This window comes from Epinephelus lanceolatus, chromosome 21 (assembly GCF_041903045.1).
Source record: "Epinephelus lanceolatus isolate andai-2023 chromosome 21, ASM4190304v1, whole genome shotgun sequence".
Lineage (NCBI taxonomy): Eukaryota > Metazoa > Chordata > Actinopteri > Perciformes > Serranidae > Epinephelus > Epinephelus lanceolatus.
In genome coordinates this window covers 1,528,215-1,545,442 of record NC_135754.1, presented here as the reverse complement: position 1 = coordinate 1,545,442, position 17,228 = coordinate 1,528,215, and the positions used below count along the sequence as shown (strand labels likewise).

The 17,228-nt window shown below is 42.1% G+C and overlaps 1 protein-coding gene across 2 annotated transcripts in view; it reads left to right on the top strand.

Annotated features, from left to right (window-relative positions):
- fasn (fatty acid synthase) overlaps window positions 1-14,282 on the top strand; it is a 104,967-nt gene extending 90,685 nt beyond the window's left edge. For both annotated transcript variants that reach the window (XM_033612145.2, XM_078163409.1), the window contains 7 exons: window positions 72-466; window positions 937-1,116; window positions 1,279-1,506; window positions 4,926-5,137; window positions 5,566-5,664; window positions 12,051-12,302; window positions 12,585-14,282. In XM_033612145.2, coding sequence (XP_033468036.2) covers window positions 72-466; window positions 937-1,116; window positions 1,279-1,506; window positions 4,926-5,137; window positions 5,566-5,664; window positions 12,051-12,302; window positions 12,585-12,722 — 1,504 coding nt within the window. In that variant the 3' untranslated portion in view covers window positions 12,723-14,282. The remainder of the gene's footprint in view (window positions 1-71; window positions 467-936; window positions 1,117-1,278; window positions 1,507-4,925; window positions 5,138-5,565; window positions 5,665-12,050; window positions 12,303-12,584) is intronic.
- The last annotated feature ends 2,946 nt before the right edge of the window (window positions 14,283-17,228 follow it).

The window sequence follows — 17,228 nt, the reverse complement described above, 5'->3', positions numbered from 1 at the left end:
TCTGTTTAAATCAGGGACTGCTGTTTGCTTCTCTCTGGATCTTGATGTGGTCATTTCCATTCCCCCTGCAGAGTGACAAGAAAGATGTGTCCAGACCTCAGCCACTTCGTGGCCTTCTCCTCAGTCAGCTGCGGCCGTGGCAATGCTGGCCAGAGTAATTACGGGTATGCCAACTCAGCCATGGAGCGTGTATGTGAAAAACGCCGCTACAATGGCTTACCTGGATTGGCAGTCCAGTGGGGTGCCATTGGCGATGTAGGCGTGGTGCTGGAGACCATGGGTGGCAATGATGCAGTGATTGGTGGCACCCTACCACAGCGCATCACATCCTGCCTGGAGGTGCTTGACCTCTTCCTGTGCCAGCAGCGGCCAGTGATGTCCAGCTTTGTACTGGCAGAGAGGACAACAGTAAAGAGCGAGGCAGGAAGCCAGAGAGACTTGGTGGACGCTGTAGCTCACATTCTTGGTAAGAGCTGAGCTATCTAAAAAAAAAAGAGTGTAGGTTTTAGGAAAAGCAGGGCTGCTGTTCATTGTGAAATATGACCCAAATCAAGCAAGTTTAAAAAATCTGAAAGCTGACTCCTTCAGTGTCCTGACCTAAATGCAAAACAGGCTGAAAAAGATATTCAAAGGTCTAAAGTGTGACAGAAATGTAAAGCATACAGGAGTCTAAGTACATAGACAATAAAAACCCTTTGGATTTTTAATGAAAAAAAACACGGCAACTTGCACAGCACATTATTTGTTACCACAGACCAACTGCAAGTGCAATTCAGTGTTGCATTTTTAAAACAGTTATAACTGCTCATAATTATGGTTGTAGAGTATTCATTCATTTTACTTCACTGTTTTCATTGAGAAGGCATTCTTCTTTTTCTTGAGCTAAATTTGATCAGGCAAAGCTAGCAGCATTTTCACTGTGCCCTTCCCCCTCAGGCGTGCGGGATGTAAATAGCCTGAACCCTGATACTTCCTTGGCTGACCTGGGCCTGGACTCCTTGATGGGTGTGGAGGTTCGCCAGACTCTGGAGCGTGACTATGACATTGCCATGGCCATGAGGGAGATCCGCCAGATCACCATCAATAAGTTGCGAGAGCTGGCCAACAGCAAGCCAGGTGGATCAAATGGTTTTATCAAGAAAGAAAAAAAGAAGACAACATTAATAGATGCAGTTAAAGAGATCAGTTTAAATCCGATTTCTTTGTAGGATGTGGCTTTTTAAAACCTGCAGATACACTTACATATGTTTGTTGTCTTTGCTACTTCCAACTATCCAGAATCTCTGCATACTATGGCCAAGAGGGATGCTGTTCAGTCTTTGTTGGAGTCTGATCTGTCTCAGATGTTAGTAAACCCTAACGGCCCCACAGTGACACCACTCAACAGGGTTCAGAGCCAGGAGAGGCCACTGTTCCTGGTCCATCCCATTGAGGGCTCCACTGCTGCCTTTAAGACGCTCGCTCTCAAACTCAGCATGCCTTGCTACGGCCTGCAGTGCACAGAAGGTATTCAGTGTTAACAAACACACTCATTTAGGCTCACAAAGCAAAGAGAAATTAAAAAAGGCAGCATATTACCATGCTAATAAAGAGCAAGGCCACACTTTGTCCTCAAAACAGAATGCTTATGATAAGTCGTGAATATTACAATTTATACTAAGACGGAGTCATAGATGTTTGACTCAGTCTTTATATATATATATATATATATATATATATATATATATATATATATATATGTGTGTATATATATATATATATATATATATGTATATATGTGTATATATATATATATATATATATATATATATATATATATGTATAGTACAGGCCAAAAGTTTGGACACACCTTCTCATTCAATGCGTTTTCTTTATTTTCATGACTATTTACATTGTAGATTCTCACTGAAGGCATCAAAACTATGAATGAACACATGTGGAGTTATGTACTTAAGAAAAAAAGGTGAAATAACTGAAAACATGTTTTATATTCTAGTTTCTTCAAAATAGCCACCCTTTGCTCTGATTACTGCTTTGCACACTCTTGGCATTCTCTCCATGAGCTTCAAGAGGTAGTCACCTGAAATGGTTTTCCAACAGTCTTGAAGGAGTTCCCAGAGGTGTTTAGCACTTGTTGGCCCCTTTGCCTTCACTCTGTGGTCCAGCTCACCCCAAACCATCTCGATTGGGTTCAGGTCCGGTGACTGTGGAGGCCAGGTCATCTGCCGCAGCACTCCATCACTCTCCTTCTTGGTCAAATAGCCCTTACACAGCCTGGAGGTGTGTTTGGGGTCATTGTCCTGTTGAAAAATAAATGATCGTCCAACTAAATGCAAACCGGATGGGATGGCATGTCGCTGCAGGATGCTGTGGTAGCCATGCTGGTTCAGTGTGCCTTCAATTTTGAATAAATCCCCAACAGTGTCACCAGCAAAACACCCCCACACCATCACACCTCCTCCTCCATGCTTCACAGTGGGAACCAGGCATGTGGAATCCATCCGTTCACCTTTTCTGCGTCTCACAAAGACACGGCGGTTGGAACCAAAGATCTCAAATTTGGACTCATCAGACCAAAGCACAGATTTCCACTGGTCTAATGTCCATTCCTTGTGTTTCTTGGCCCAAACAAATCTCTTCTGCTTGTTGCCTCTCTTTAGCAGTGGTTTCCTAGCAGCTATTTGACCATGAAGGCCTGATTCGCGCAGTCTCCTCTTAACAGTTGTTCTAGAGATGGGTCTGCTGCTAGAACTCTGTGTGGCATTCATCTGGTCTCCGAATTGAATGAGAAGGTGTGTCCAAACTTTTGGCCTGTACTGTATATATATATATATATACATATATACAGTACAGGCCAAAAGTTTGGACACACCTTCTCATTCAATGCGTTTTCTTTATTTTCATGACTATTTACATTGTAGATTCTCACTGAAGGCATCAAAACTATGAATGAACACATGTGGAGTTATGTACTTAACAAAAAAAGGTGAAATAACTGAAAACATGTTTTATATTCTAGTTTCTTCAAAATAGCCACCCTTTGCTCTGATTACTGCTTTGCACACTCTTGGCATTCTCTCGATGAGCTTCAAGAGGTAGTCACCTGAAATGGTTTCCACTTCACAGGTGTGCCTTATCAGGGTTAATTAGTGGAATTTCTTGCTTTATCAATGGGGTTGGGACCATCAGTTGTGTTGTGCAGAAGTCAGGTTAATACACAGCCGACAGCCCTATTGGACAACTGTTAAAATTCATATTATGGCAAGAACCAATCAGCTAACTAAAGAAAAACCAGTGGCCATCATTACTTTAAGAAATGAAGGTCAGTCAGTCCGGAAAATTGCAAAAACTTTAAATGTGTCCCCAAGTGGAGTCGCAAAAACCATCAAGCGCTACAACCAAACTGGCACACATGAGGACCGACCCAGGAAAGGAAGACCAAGAGTCACCTCTGCTTCTGAGGATAAGTTCATCCGAGTCACCAGCCTCAGAAATCGCAAGTTCACAAGAGCAGGAGCAGCTCAGATCGGAGACCAGATGAATGCCACACAGAGTTCTAGCAGCAGACCCATCTCTAGAACAACTGTTAAGAGGAGACTGCGCGAATCAGGCCTTCATGGTCAAATAGCTGCTAGGAAACCACTGCTAAGGAGAGGCAACAAGCAGAAGAGATTTGTTTGGGCCAAGAAACACAAGGAATGGACATTAGACCAGTGGAAATCTGTGCTTTGGTCTGATGAGTCCAAATTTGAGATCTTTGGTTCCAACCGCCGTGTCTTTGTGAGACGCAGAAAAGGTGAACGGATGGATTCCACATGCCTGGTTCCCACTGTGAAGCATGGAGGAAGAGGTGTGATGGTGTGGGGGTGTTTTGCTGGTGACACTGTTGGGGATTTATTCAAAATTGAAGGCACACTGAACCAGCATGGCTACCACAGCATCCTGCAGCGACATGCCATCCCATCCGGTTTGCGTTTAGTTGGACGATCATTTATTTTTCAACAGGACAATGACCCCAAACACACCTCCAGGCTGTGTAAGGGCTATTTGACCAAGAAGGAGAGTGATGGAGTGCTGCTGCAGATGACCTGGCCTCCACAGTCACCGGACCTGAACCCAATCGAGATGGTTTGGGGTGAGCTGGACCGCAGAGTGAAGGCAAAGGGGCCAACAAGTGCTAAACACCTCTGGGAACTCCTTCAAGACTGTTGGAAAACCATTTCAGGTGACTACCTCTTGAAGCTCATGGAGAGAATGCCAAGAGTGTGCAAAGCAGTAATCAAAGCAAAGGGTGGCTATTTTGAAGAAACTAGAATATAAAACATGTTTTCAGTTATTTCACCTTTTTTTGTTAAGTACATAACTCCACGTGTTCATTCATAGTTTTGATGCCTTCAGTGAGAATCTACAATGTAAATAGTCATGAAAATAAAGAAAACGCATTGAATGAGAAGGTGTGTCCAAACTTTTGGCCTGTACTGTATATATATATATATATATATATATATATATATATATATATATATATATATATATATATATATATGTATATATATATATATATATATATATATATAGAGTATGTGTGTATGGTAATTGCCTCTCCTTTCCACCTGTTGTTTGTCCAATTTGCACAACAGCAGGTGAAATATTGATTCACAATCAGTATTGCTTCCTAACTGGACAGGTTGATATCCCAAGAGTTTGATTGACTTTGAGTTACACTGTGATGATGATGTGTTCCCTTTATTTTTTTGAGCAGTTTTTATAGGTATATATACGTGTGTGTGTGTGTGTGAGAGAGAGAGAGAGAGAGAGAGAGAGAGAGAGAAAGAGAGTGTGTATACAAATGTGACGATTTAAATCTGTGAACTGATTATACAATGTCCAACCGAGCTCATCCTGGTGTATCCCCTCTCCCTCAGCTGCTCCTCTGGACAGCATCCAGTCCCTGGCAGCCTACTATGTGAAGTGCATCAGACAGGTTCAGCCAGACGGGCCCTATCGAATTGCTGGATATTCCTTTGGTGCCTGTGTGGCATTTGAAATGTGCTCTCAGCTACAGACCCAGAATTTGCCTGTGGAATACCTCTTTCTGTTCGATGGATCACACTCCTATGTGGCAGCGTATACACAGGTTAGCAAAAAGAGCTATTTTATACACACACACGCACACGCACACACATGTGCAGGGTTTCCAACTGTTTTGAGAGGTGTGTTGCACAAAGGGAAAGTCAAAGAACGGGATTGGTCTGATTTCTGTGGGGATGTGAAGGAATATCTGTGACACGTAACGTAATTCTTAAGTATTTCACACATTAATACACCAATACACAATAGAAATTAAAAGATTAATATTTGCATTTAATGATATACTTTGGGGGGGGCGGCACGGTGGTGTGGTGGTTAGCCTCTCGCCCGATGTCAGCTGGGATAGGCTCCAGCCCCCCCCGCGACCCTCAAGAGGATGAAGCGGTTAGAAGATGAATGAATGAATGAATGAATATACTTTGGGGACAGCTTGAGATTTAAACTAATCAAGTTAACTCCATGTTTGCTTTCTAGAGCTACAGGGCCAAGTTGACACCAGGCAAGGAGTCTGAGGCTGAAACTGAAGCCCTGTGTGCCTTCATCCAGCAGTTCACTGGCATTGCGTACAACAAGGTATACAGCCTCTGATACATGCGCACGCACACACGCACGCACGCACACACACACTCACCAAATATTGTCACACATTGTGACTTCCCAAACTATTTAGCTGCGAATATTGTGGAGTTTTTAAAGTTATGAGTCCTGATGATTAACAAAAATCAAAAAGGGTGAACCACGGCTAATGAATCAGTGATGACATCACAGTAGGGCTGTTCGATATTGGGGGGAAAAACTGATATTGCAATTTTTTCTGAGATATATATGGTGATATGAAAAAAATGCAGGGATTTTTACCATATGACTTTAATAGCTCTATTTGGAAAAAGTTCAGCATTCTATAATTATTGGAGTAATTTTGTAGTGCATCTGCATACAAAATAAAAAAGACAATAACAGCTGAAAAATTACCTTCTACTGTGAAGACTCTTCTGAGGGGGCGGAGGGGGAAATAGGTAGTTTAAAGGGATAGTGCACCCAAAAATGAAAGTTCAGCCATTATCTACTCACCCATATGCCGATGGAGGCTCAGGTGAAGTTTTAGAGTCCTCACAACACTTGTGGAGATCCCAGGGGAGAGGGGGTAGCAACACAACTCCACCTAATGGAGGCTTACGGCGCCCCAGATTCAAACGTCCAAAAACACATAATTGAAAGCACAAAATATCTCCATACTGCTTTTCCATAGTGATCCAAGTGTCCTGAAGCCGGTGAGCACGGTGCACAGAGAAGCAGTTAGAGCTACAGGCTACAATGAGGCTAAAAACAGAGTTCAGATGATGTTTTTCCAAACAACTTTTTATGTCGGGGCTTCAGGACACTTGGATCACTAAGGACGAGCAGTATGGAGATATTTTGTGGTTTCAAATATGTGTTTTGGACGTTTGAATCTGGGGTGCCGTAAGCCTCCATTAGGTGGAGTTGTGTTACTACCCCCTCTCCCCTTGGATCTCCGCAAGTGATGTGAGGACTCTAAAACTTCACCTGAGCCTCCCTCGGCATATGGGTGAGTAGATAATGGCTGAATTTTCATTTTTGGATGCACTATCCCTTTAACATACTGGTTGATTGATGATGACACCCCTGTACATACAATACTCCATCAATTTAGGCTAAAGTGAAAGATCTACCTCATCATATCAATAACCCATGTTTCTTACCCTAAAGTAAGGCTCCCCTATGTTGCTTTGCTCCTGTTCCTCGCTCCTTTTCATTGCAGCAATTTTGGGATTGAAACCATTTGTTGCAAAGATTTAATGCTAAATTTATCCATTTTGTACCACTCGAGCATTGATAAAATTGATTTTAAATGGTCAAAAATTCCTTTGAAATAGCATATTAAGACACCAAGATCTGAGGAACACCATGGAAAAATGCATACTGTAATTTGGTATCAAAAACCTTCGACATTTGGAGATTTTTGTAGAAATTGCATTTTTCAGCAATTGGATGGTGAGCAGTTTTGTTCAGGAAACTGCTGAGAAACCCTCTTATTGTCAGTATGCCTAACAAAGCCATCCATCCTCTGAGAGCTCAATTTCTCATCTTTGGCCATAAATTTTAATGAGGCTGTGATAATCTTAGAGGATACTATAGGTCATTTTATACCGTAATGTCCATTTCCAAAACAATGTCTCACACATGAATGCAACTGTGCTCATTGAGTCCACAAGAGGCTCAGCTTTCCAGTCAGACCCAATCTATGAATTTCCAAGACTGTTTAAGGACTCCAGTGTGCAGAATCATTCAAATACAATGGGTAAAAGTAACACATTTGTACTGTATGCAAAAACCTGCATGATCTTTTCTCCAAACTTAATGGGACTGGCTTAAATTTGTTTCCAGTGTCTGTAAAGGGGAGACTGGTGGGTACCCATAGAACCTATTTTCATTCAGATATCTTGAAGTGAGAGGTCAAGGGACCTCTGTGAAGAAGGCCAGACCGCTTTTCCCTCACCTAAATTTGGAGTGTTATTTAGCCTCCTTCTTGACAAGCTAGCATGGCATGGTTATTAAATGGATTCCTCTGGTCTTCTAGTTTCATATTTTTTTTATATATATACTTTATTAATCCCCCTGAGGGGAAATTCAATTTTTTCACTCCGTTGTCATTAACACACAGGTCCGAAAGACGCACACATGCACAAACAGGACCTATACATGCACAAAGTGGAGAGATGTCAGAGTGAGGGGGCTGCCTTGGTCAGGCGCCCCAAGCGGTTGGGGGGTTCGGTGCCTTGCTCAAGGGCACCTCGGCAGTGCCCAGGAGGTGAACTGACACCTCTCCAGCCACCAGTCCACGCTCCATATTTGGTCTGGACGGGGACTCGAACAGGAGACCCTCTGGTCCCCAACCCAAGTTCCTATAGACTGAGCTACTGCCACCCAGTATCTTCACTCTAGCTTTAAAACTCAGGCCTCTACAGCCTGTGAAGAACACGACCGTTGGCCAAGGCTACCGCATCCTTGCACAGTAGAGGGGGTTCATCAGTTTTGGGACTGCTACACTATAATGGCAAACTAGATTAAGATTTGGATAAGAGGCAGCAGAGTGGTGCAGTGGGTGAATTGAGCTCCATTTCCACCAAAAACCTTTGGTATAGTACCTTTGGAACCAAAAGGTACCTTGACCCTAGGTCCTTTTAGCATTTCCACTGCAAATGGTACTCTTTAATGTGGGTGGGGTTGTTGTCACTTACTGCTCTGTTCAGCACTTGCTATATTTCTTCATCACTGGTGACATAGAGCAAAGTCTGTACCTTGCTTATCGTCCTGTTGGGAACATAAATTCGGGCTTCACACGGAGGCACCAAAATGTTGGCAACATATTCGGGCTTCACACAGAGGCACCAAATATGTAGGGATTTAATTGGCTATCGGAAATAATTAATAATTATTATTAATAATTAATAATTATGTTAAATAATGTGACTTAATTAACATTAAATCACCTCATGGGGCACCATTCCCAAAAAGGGAAAAATGATAGCCAGTTAAAGATATCAGTCTCATAAAATAGGCTAAACTATTAATTTGGAGTTTGATTAATAATTAAATTAATGACGACAACCAAAAGGATTTCGGAGTTCTTGACGCAGCAGAGGTTGACTATTCACTCTTGTGCAACATTAAACAGACAGCAGGCATGATTCCAAAGAATTATATTTATTCACAAACTAGCAAGCAAATCAAAACACACAAATTCTAACTAACTATATACAAGCTTGGTGTGCGTGTGTGTGTGTGTGTGTGTGTGTGAGAGAGAGAGAGAGTGAAAGAAGAGAAAGACAAAGGCGGGTGTGGTGATCAAGGAGCTGTTTGGCCTACAAAACAAAATGGCTGACAACAGAGAACTACCAAAATGGCCGAATCAAGGCTGGCTTCAGGTCAGGGGAGGTGTTTGTCTGAACGTGTGTTCAGGACTTATGCTGCGTTCCAGGCAACCTGTAACTCATGTTTTTACAACCTTCTACCTGTGAAGGTGCACTGGAACGGCAGTCAAACCTGTAACTTCCCACCCATGAACTCGTACCAGATCGATGTACTCCCAGTTACACTTTTTGACATCACACAACCCTCTAAACCAATGACCTTACTCCTCTAAACAACAATGGCAGCTCCATGGATGCGGTGTTGATGCAGGTGATACGCGGTGAGAAATAGACATAAAATAACTCTAATGTTAACGCATTATTGGCAGCTGCTCTAAGAGCTGGTTTCCAGTGCAAGAATAAATCAATACAAAATATGCTTCCAAACACACAGATAACGTAAAAAAAAAAGTATAATAGCATCTGTGACCTTATGCGCCGTTTCTCCTCCTCCGTTTCGCTCAAATGAGCAAGGAACCGGCACCTTTGGTGACAGAAGTGATCATAAACAAACATAAACCCTGCACGGTCCGCCATGTTGCTTTGAGAGTTTGGCGTGACTTGCCTGGAACGCTATGAAGTCATGAGTCGTGACTTGAAGTGGTGTCTTACGGGCTCAGAAACTTGCCTGGAACGCAGCAAAAGACAAAGGAAAAGAAGCGGGAACTTTGAGATGCCTGTTAGGGTGTAGCTCTGTTGAAAACCTATTTGTTAATGAGTCTGTGTCAATGTGACGTGTGTTGCAAACCGTGTGGATTAGTGCAGAGATTGTTTAGTTGGGTGCAAGAATCTGTGAACAATATTAGCAAACTAAACACTTAGCTTTGGCGAAGCCAACTAATCAATGACCTAACTGCAAACTATCACAACAATAACTCAATGACAGCATTAAATCACATACAACAAGTTAAACAGTCTTGCTTAGGCTGTAAAGCTGTGATAAGCTATGCCCAATTGTTACGTTACCGATCCTTGAATGGATGGGAGAAAGAGTCACTTGGTGGTGTACTGCTTTGTTAGCCGGCAGAAGAAGGCTGAGAAGAACTGTGGTTTCAGCTGCAGTCTTTGTTGTGTCCTTTGTTCCAAAGGTGAAACTCCGAGGAAGCTGGTCGCTCAGGGTTTAGCAGAGTTAGACGCTGGGTGCTAACTCACTTGGTTCTCTTTGTTGCTGGAAAGCTAGTTGCAAACCTTGTGTTTGCAAGAGAGTCTATGATCAATTGCCCTCCTTGTAGTGGTTCGGGGCTATGGAGCCAGAGTCTGGGCCTCTGGGCTGTTCCAGGCCCAGCCGGAGAGAGGTGTGAGCTGCTCCACAGTTGGAGCAAGAGCTGTGAGCTGTTGTAGCTCCAGAGCAAGAGAGAGCGCTTGAAAGGAGCAGGACTTAGCTTAGAGTTTGGTGACATCACAGAGGGGCATGTCACTGTAACAGTACTGTCCAATCAAGTTGTGAGACTTGTGTCTCACTCACACAGACCAATACTTATTGTTCGATTCTCACCACCCACTGGAACACAAACTAGGTGTTATCAGGACCCTACAACACAGAGCTGATAACGTACCTACCAGCACTCAGGCCCAAGGGAAAGAGCATGAACATCTGAGGGAGGCTCTAAAAATTTGTGGTTACCCCAGTTGGACCTTTGTGAAATCAGCAGCCTGTTCCAGAAAGAACAAGGTGGGTGAGGAAGAAAAGAACAAGCGCAATAACATTGTCATCCCCTATGTGTCTGGGGTATCTGAAAAACTCAGGAGGATTTTCAGCAAACACCACATCCCTGTGTATTTCAAACCCAGTAACACACTCAGACAAAGACTGGTACACCCAAAAGACCGTACACCACACACTCAGAAGAGCAACCTTGTGTACGCTGTCCAATGCAGTGAGGAATGCCCAGACGTGTACATTGGTGAAACAAAACAACCACTAAACAAACACATGGCCCAACATAGAAGGGCTAACTCGTCAGGGCAAGACTCAGCTGTCTATCTACACCTCAAGGAGAAAGTACACTCCTTCGAAGACAGCAATGTGCACATTTTGGACAGGGAAGACCGATGGTTTGAAAGAGGTGTAAAAGAAGCCCTTTATGTGAAATTGGAAAAGCCATCTCTCAATAGAGGAGGAGGTCTGCGACACCACCTATCCCCCATCTATAATGCTGTCCATTCATCCTTGCCCAGGAGGCTTAACAACTTAACCTCTAAAAACAACGGTCGTTCACAAATGGCCTCATGTGACTCTAACGACTCCAGTGACAACCGTTGCAGCAGGAGTTTCAACGATTGTCGTTGACACACCATTGGAGCACTAATGAACCAGTGACATCATTGGCCTTGTGAAGACCTCCCCAGAGGTTAAATACCTGGGTGCTTCCACACCAGTTTGTCAGACTAGTTCCAGCCTAGTCAGACAAGCATGAACTGATGAAGCCTCTTGGATAAGAGGTGAAATGTCTTCTAAGACAAAACCAAGTCCAGTTGCGTTCGATTCAATTGCCTTGAGATGTCTCACTGAGGTGTGAGGTGAGACCTCCTGTGGAGATGGGTGTCACCTAGCTCTCTTTGTTTGAAGACAAAGAGCATGCAGAGGAAAAAGCCTTTAAATGTCCAGTGATGATTTTACCAAATGATAAATCATCTGTGGTCCTGTGAATCCCAACAGTCCACAGAACAGAGTTGCATGCTGACATTTCCAGAACAAAATAGAACCGGCTGCAGTGAGTCTCTCTTTCCATGGGATATTTAAAAATGCATTTAGTCCTTCTCAGGCAAGTGCAGGGGTTTAGTGAGGTGAGTTGCCTTAAGGCAAAAGGGTTCATGGTTCTGAAGAGAGGGGCCTTTCTGTGTGGTTTGCATGTTCTCCCCTGCCAATGTGGGTTTTATCTGGGTTCTCTAGTTTCCTCACATAGTCCAAAGACATGCAGGTGGTTTGTCCTTGTTTAAGTGCTGTTCTGTGGTCTGGTCTATCACTATATATATTGCTTCAATAAGTAAATTCTCCTCTGATCCCTGGCCTCTCTTATTCTGCAGCTTGTGGAGACTCTTCTCCCACTGTCAGACCTGGGAGCCCGTGTCAACACTGCAGTGGACCTTATCACCTCCAGCCACAAGAACATCAGCCGAGACTCACTGCACTTTGCGGCCATCACCTTTTACTACAAGCTGAAGGCTGCTGATGGCTATGTGCCTGCGACAAAATACCATGGCAAAGTGACGCTACTGCGTGCCAAAACCAGCAGTGAATATGAACAAAACCTGGGAGCTGACTACAAGCTCAGCGAGGTAATGCATACTCACACACATTCACCTCAGTGTCTGAACACACATGGATGTAAACTGTAACTGCAACTTGACTGGTTCAGAGGCATAAAACTGTGAGGCAGTAATTTCAATTTGATCCTGATTATTATTATTGCACATTAGACTTACTGCAGGTCCTCTTGTGTATGCTATCACACATTTAACTATATATAGTGAAAACACATGTATTTGACAAATAATCTTAAAATCGCTCTGAGCCTAAATGCTGATTAAGTTGTGTCTGATGGGTGTGTCTTTCGTCAGGTATGTGATGGCAAGGTATCAGTCCACATGATTGAGGGAGACCACCGCACCTTCCTGCAAGGAGAGGGGGTGGAGTCCATCAGCAGCATCATCCACAGCTCACTGGCTGAGCCGCGGGTCACAGTGAGGGAGGGTTAGGCATGTCCTGCCCAACCACACCCTCCACCCCCACACTATTTCCACAACATTCCTAGAATCTGTCTTTGTCCAACTTTGTTTTATAGAGTGAGAATACTCCACAGCATGTTAACGCACTGTGCCATTTTGATCGAATATCCCGTATGCACCTTTTCAGAACTCATTGGTCAATTCAAGCACTGGACATTCTCCCTAACCTATCTGAGCTCTTAGCTGGTATCTTCCTGTTTGATAAATAAAATGTGCTGTCAGTGTGTACAGTAAGTTATGTCTCACCATGTTTCAGTCAGCCTTTTTTGGATTGTATTAAGGATACCAATTTTATCAATCAACATTCACATACATATGGATGACTATTAATTATTGGCAATTTATAAAACACAACATTTTTAAGTATTTGAGCGTTTTTTACAGAACAGTCCAAGAAAATTAGGTTTTTGCAGGGCTGGACCTGGACAGTAAAATCAGCCCAGGCATTTTGGCCCAGACGGACCTAAAACAATCTATGATGCAAATGTAAGCTCATACATATGCAAGTCAGTCATATTATTCAAAGGCACAGATTTTTTTCATTATTTGGAGGACACATATTAAGTGGTGGTGTCTCGGTGCCTCCAACCAAAATTTTGAGCATCAAAGACTGCACCAATTCGTGCCTTTTCTGCAATTTATGGTTAATACAATATATATAGATCACAAGATATATATATATATATATATATATATATATATCTTGTGATCTCTAAAACATGGTCATGGTGGTTTTGACAGGACATGGTGAAAACATACTTTCAAATTCAGTGTATTGAAAAGGGATTTTTTTTTTATTTTGAAGTGTAAATAATTATCGATGCCCCTAAAACACCCTCATGTCCTGATACTAATAAAACATAACCATAAATATTCGTAACCAATGTTATTTTTATCTGAAATAAGACCCCACTAATAAGCAAACAAGTGTATGTAGATATCTGATAAGGTCAAAGGGTCTGTCTTAGCAAATTTTTCCCAGCTGACAAACTTGTTAATGCCAACACATTGTTGAGTTTATTGGTTGCTTCGCCCCTTACTAACAAATGATTGACTTCTGTGTGAACACAGGGTGTTGTTCTGAGGGTGAAAACTAGTGACAGTTACAGTATTTTTGATAGACCCATGGTGATACACTGAGTAGGTTTGGTAGGAAAATGTCTCACTAAGTGTTGCATCCTCTCTCAAATCAGCTGTTAGGTTGTGAATGACTACTAACTGATTTGGACAGCAGAATCCTCTGTCCTGGATCTCTGCTGAAAGGCTGTGTCCTCGCAGAGCTGTCTGACTCCCATCACCCTCACTTAGTTTCATGATACCCAGTAGAGCAATCCACTCCCACTATAGAATAGCATATAGCAGCCAACCTGATCTCTGAGACCTCTGATCTGGTCAATGAAGGGTCAGGTGACTTGAGGCAATTGTGGTGACTGATTGCAGTGAAAAGGAAGTGACAGTCTATGTTAATGTCTTACATTGTAATATTCCCGGTATGTATTGTTATGACTAATAAAGGCCTCTCACTGATCACTTTATGAGTGTTTTGTGTTTTTCCATAAATTCAACATGTGAAAGATAGAAATAAACATGATGTATAATGTCTTGGTTTCTGCCTTGTTAATCCACTGGGCTTACACTGTATATGTGAATGTGAAAACAATTTGGGCTTGCACTGACTGTCATGACATGTCAGCTTCATTAAAAGTATAGCTGCAAATTAAAAGCAACAATAGATGTAAAAACACACAGAGACAATACTGTGATCAGTTCCCTAATTTAATTTTAACATTTTTTTCAATGCTCTCCAATTTCTCGTTTTATTTTATGGAAGTGATATCAATGTAAGTGCACTTGTCCTAGAACCGCCACAACGGTCTGACAGACCGTTTGGGTTTTTATTATGCAAATAACTCTGTTTAGATAAAACCTACAAGCTTCTCTTCCTGTGACGTTTCCTAAAAATGTGTCTTGTATGTTTTCTGAAGCCTATAAGTTACAAAAATGAAACACACTAGACTTCTGAGCATTTATACACAGACCGCTGCTGAAAATTAAACATTTTGATACATACAGGCAGGCTATACATATTGCAAAACTCTATAAAAGTACACCAAAGCATACATTTTCCTTTCCAAATATTTATTTGAAAATGAAACCATTCATACGGTCAATAAAAAAACATTTTGTTAATAATAAGAAACTAATGTAATCTCAACAGTGACCACGCCAGCCGGCGGGACTGCGGCTGAACCGCTTCCAATATTCATTCATTCATTCAATCGCGTGTTCAATGAGTGTGTGTGCGTGTGTGTGTGTGTGTGTGTGTGTGTGTGTTAGTATGTTATCAATAAAAAAAAAAAAGTTTCCACTAATTATTTCGGTGTTTATTTCTTTTATTCTTCCGTTTTTTTATTAAAATGCGTAATATAGCCAGCAATATTATAGACCAAATGTTAATCTAATTTATTATTGTAGAATGTATTTAGCAAATCACCACTTTCAACTGGAGACACAGCGCAGCAGTAGCGCAGCAGCAAAAAAAAAAAAAAAAAAAAAAAAGGCATTATAAAAGGCCGACAAATAGCCTAGTGTTAATTAATTGACGTGACATTGGAGAAATTGTCAGTCCTATTCTATAGTCTAATATTTTTTTTATTTTATCATAACTTCTCGGAAATCACTCAAAAATGCATTCTTTGTGTGCTTCTGAGCACACAGGCAGCATAAACAATGAAGTTACATATTATGGTCTGGCAGACCGTTGCGGCGCTTGGAGGCAGTTGACAGTGACAGTTTAATAAAGTATATAAAATTAAATTAAATTAAAAAAAAATAACATCCTCCAGATGCGCAGCGATCTCAGGTAATACCTCCGGCTCTTCCAGGAGCTGCATCTGGATGCCGAGCGCGTTCAGCGGTACACGCAGCTGACTACAGCCCAGTTTGACGGGCTCTTGGCGAGGATCGGAAGCAGGATTGCCCGGTTGGACACCAACTACAGGCGCTCCATCCCACCTGTGGAGCGCCTGGCTATTTGTCTCCGGTGAGTGACTGTTTCATTGTCATTTATAACAATGATATTAACCTACAATTAATTTGTCGGCATCCACTGCCATCATAGCATCCACCAGTGTGGCAACAGGTGACCAAAGGAAGACGGCCACTTCCGGGATTACGGCAGCCAATCAGCGTTGAGCTGCAAGCGACTGGACCGAGCGAAATACAGCTCCAGATGGGATTTCTCATCTCAAACGACGAGCGAAATTTCGCTCTCTCGCTTGGAACCCGAGCGATTTTTCTCCCGGGTGAATATACGCTCAATCGCCTGTTTGCATTGACTTTGTATGTAAACTCGTCTCTAGCAGGAAAAAAAACAGGTCCGGTGTGAACACACCTTAACTTGCAATATGATTTGGTGTGATATATACTGAAGGTGCCTAGTACTTGTATCAACGTCTGCAAGTAATCAACATCTGACTGTCAAATCAAATAAATAAAAGTACGATTCACAAACATTTCGACAATATTGTCACTTAACATTGAACCATACAGGTATGTATTTAAAAATAAAATGGAGAAAATAAATGAAATAGTTTTTGAAAAATTGTGCATCTTAAAATAAAGTGCTTAATTTTAGAAAAAAATAAAGTGCAGCAACAGCTTGAATTTTCCTTTTTCTTTGTTAAATGTTTCACATCTTGACTTAACAGTCTCAACCAATTTTACAATAAATAAATAACAATTGAACAGTTTTACAGTTTCTCTTCCTTTCCCTCTTTTCCCACTCTCCCCATTTTTTGTTGTTCAGTGAGAGAACTGAGCTCGAGCTTGTCCTGCCAGGATTTTAAATCTGGACTGGAATGGTGTCAGGGCCATTCTCATACACGTGCAGGTGCTCATTGGTGAGCCTGGAACAATATTTAGTTTTTATTATGTTCATTGTGAGCCTGGAATGATATTTAGTTTTTATTATGTTCATTGTGGAGAAAGCTGCCTCGCAGCTGTATGTGGAGCCAAACATGGTCAAGATGTACAGGGCTACTTTCCTCAGACCTGGGAAAGCTTCCTCTGTTTCTCTCCCTGTCTCTAGCTCACTCACTTCTTGCTCTCTGTCTTCTCTTCCTGTATCGCTTTCTTTTTTTTCTACATTTCTGTCTTTCTTTCATCTTTCTGCTTGTCACTCACCTCTCACCTCTCCTATTTGACTGTATACAGAGTTGCAATGTTAACTGCCTGGAATGCAGAGATTTGATTGGCTGGGTAGCATCACATGGGATGGCTTAACTCCCATGCAATTGGTCTGTGCGTTTCCTGATCAGCTAAACCGGGCCGTAAAGACTAGAAAAGCTGCACCGGTTAAAATAGAAGCATCCTGTCAAAATTTAAAATCCCTTAACAATTTACTGGTTATAGGTCCGGGTCCGTAAAGGACGGTGTCTGGGTCCAGACTCGGACCATGGCCTCCTCTTCCTTGTT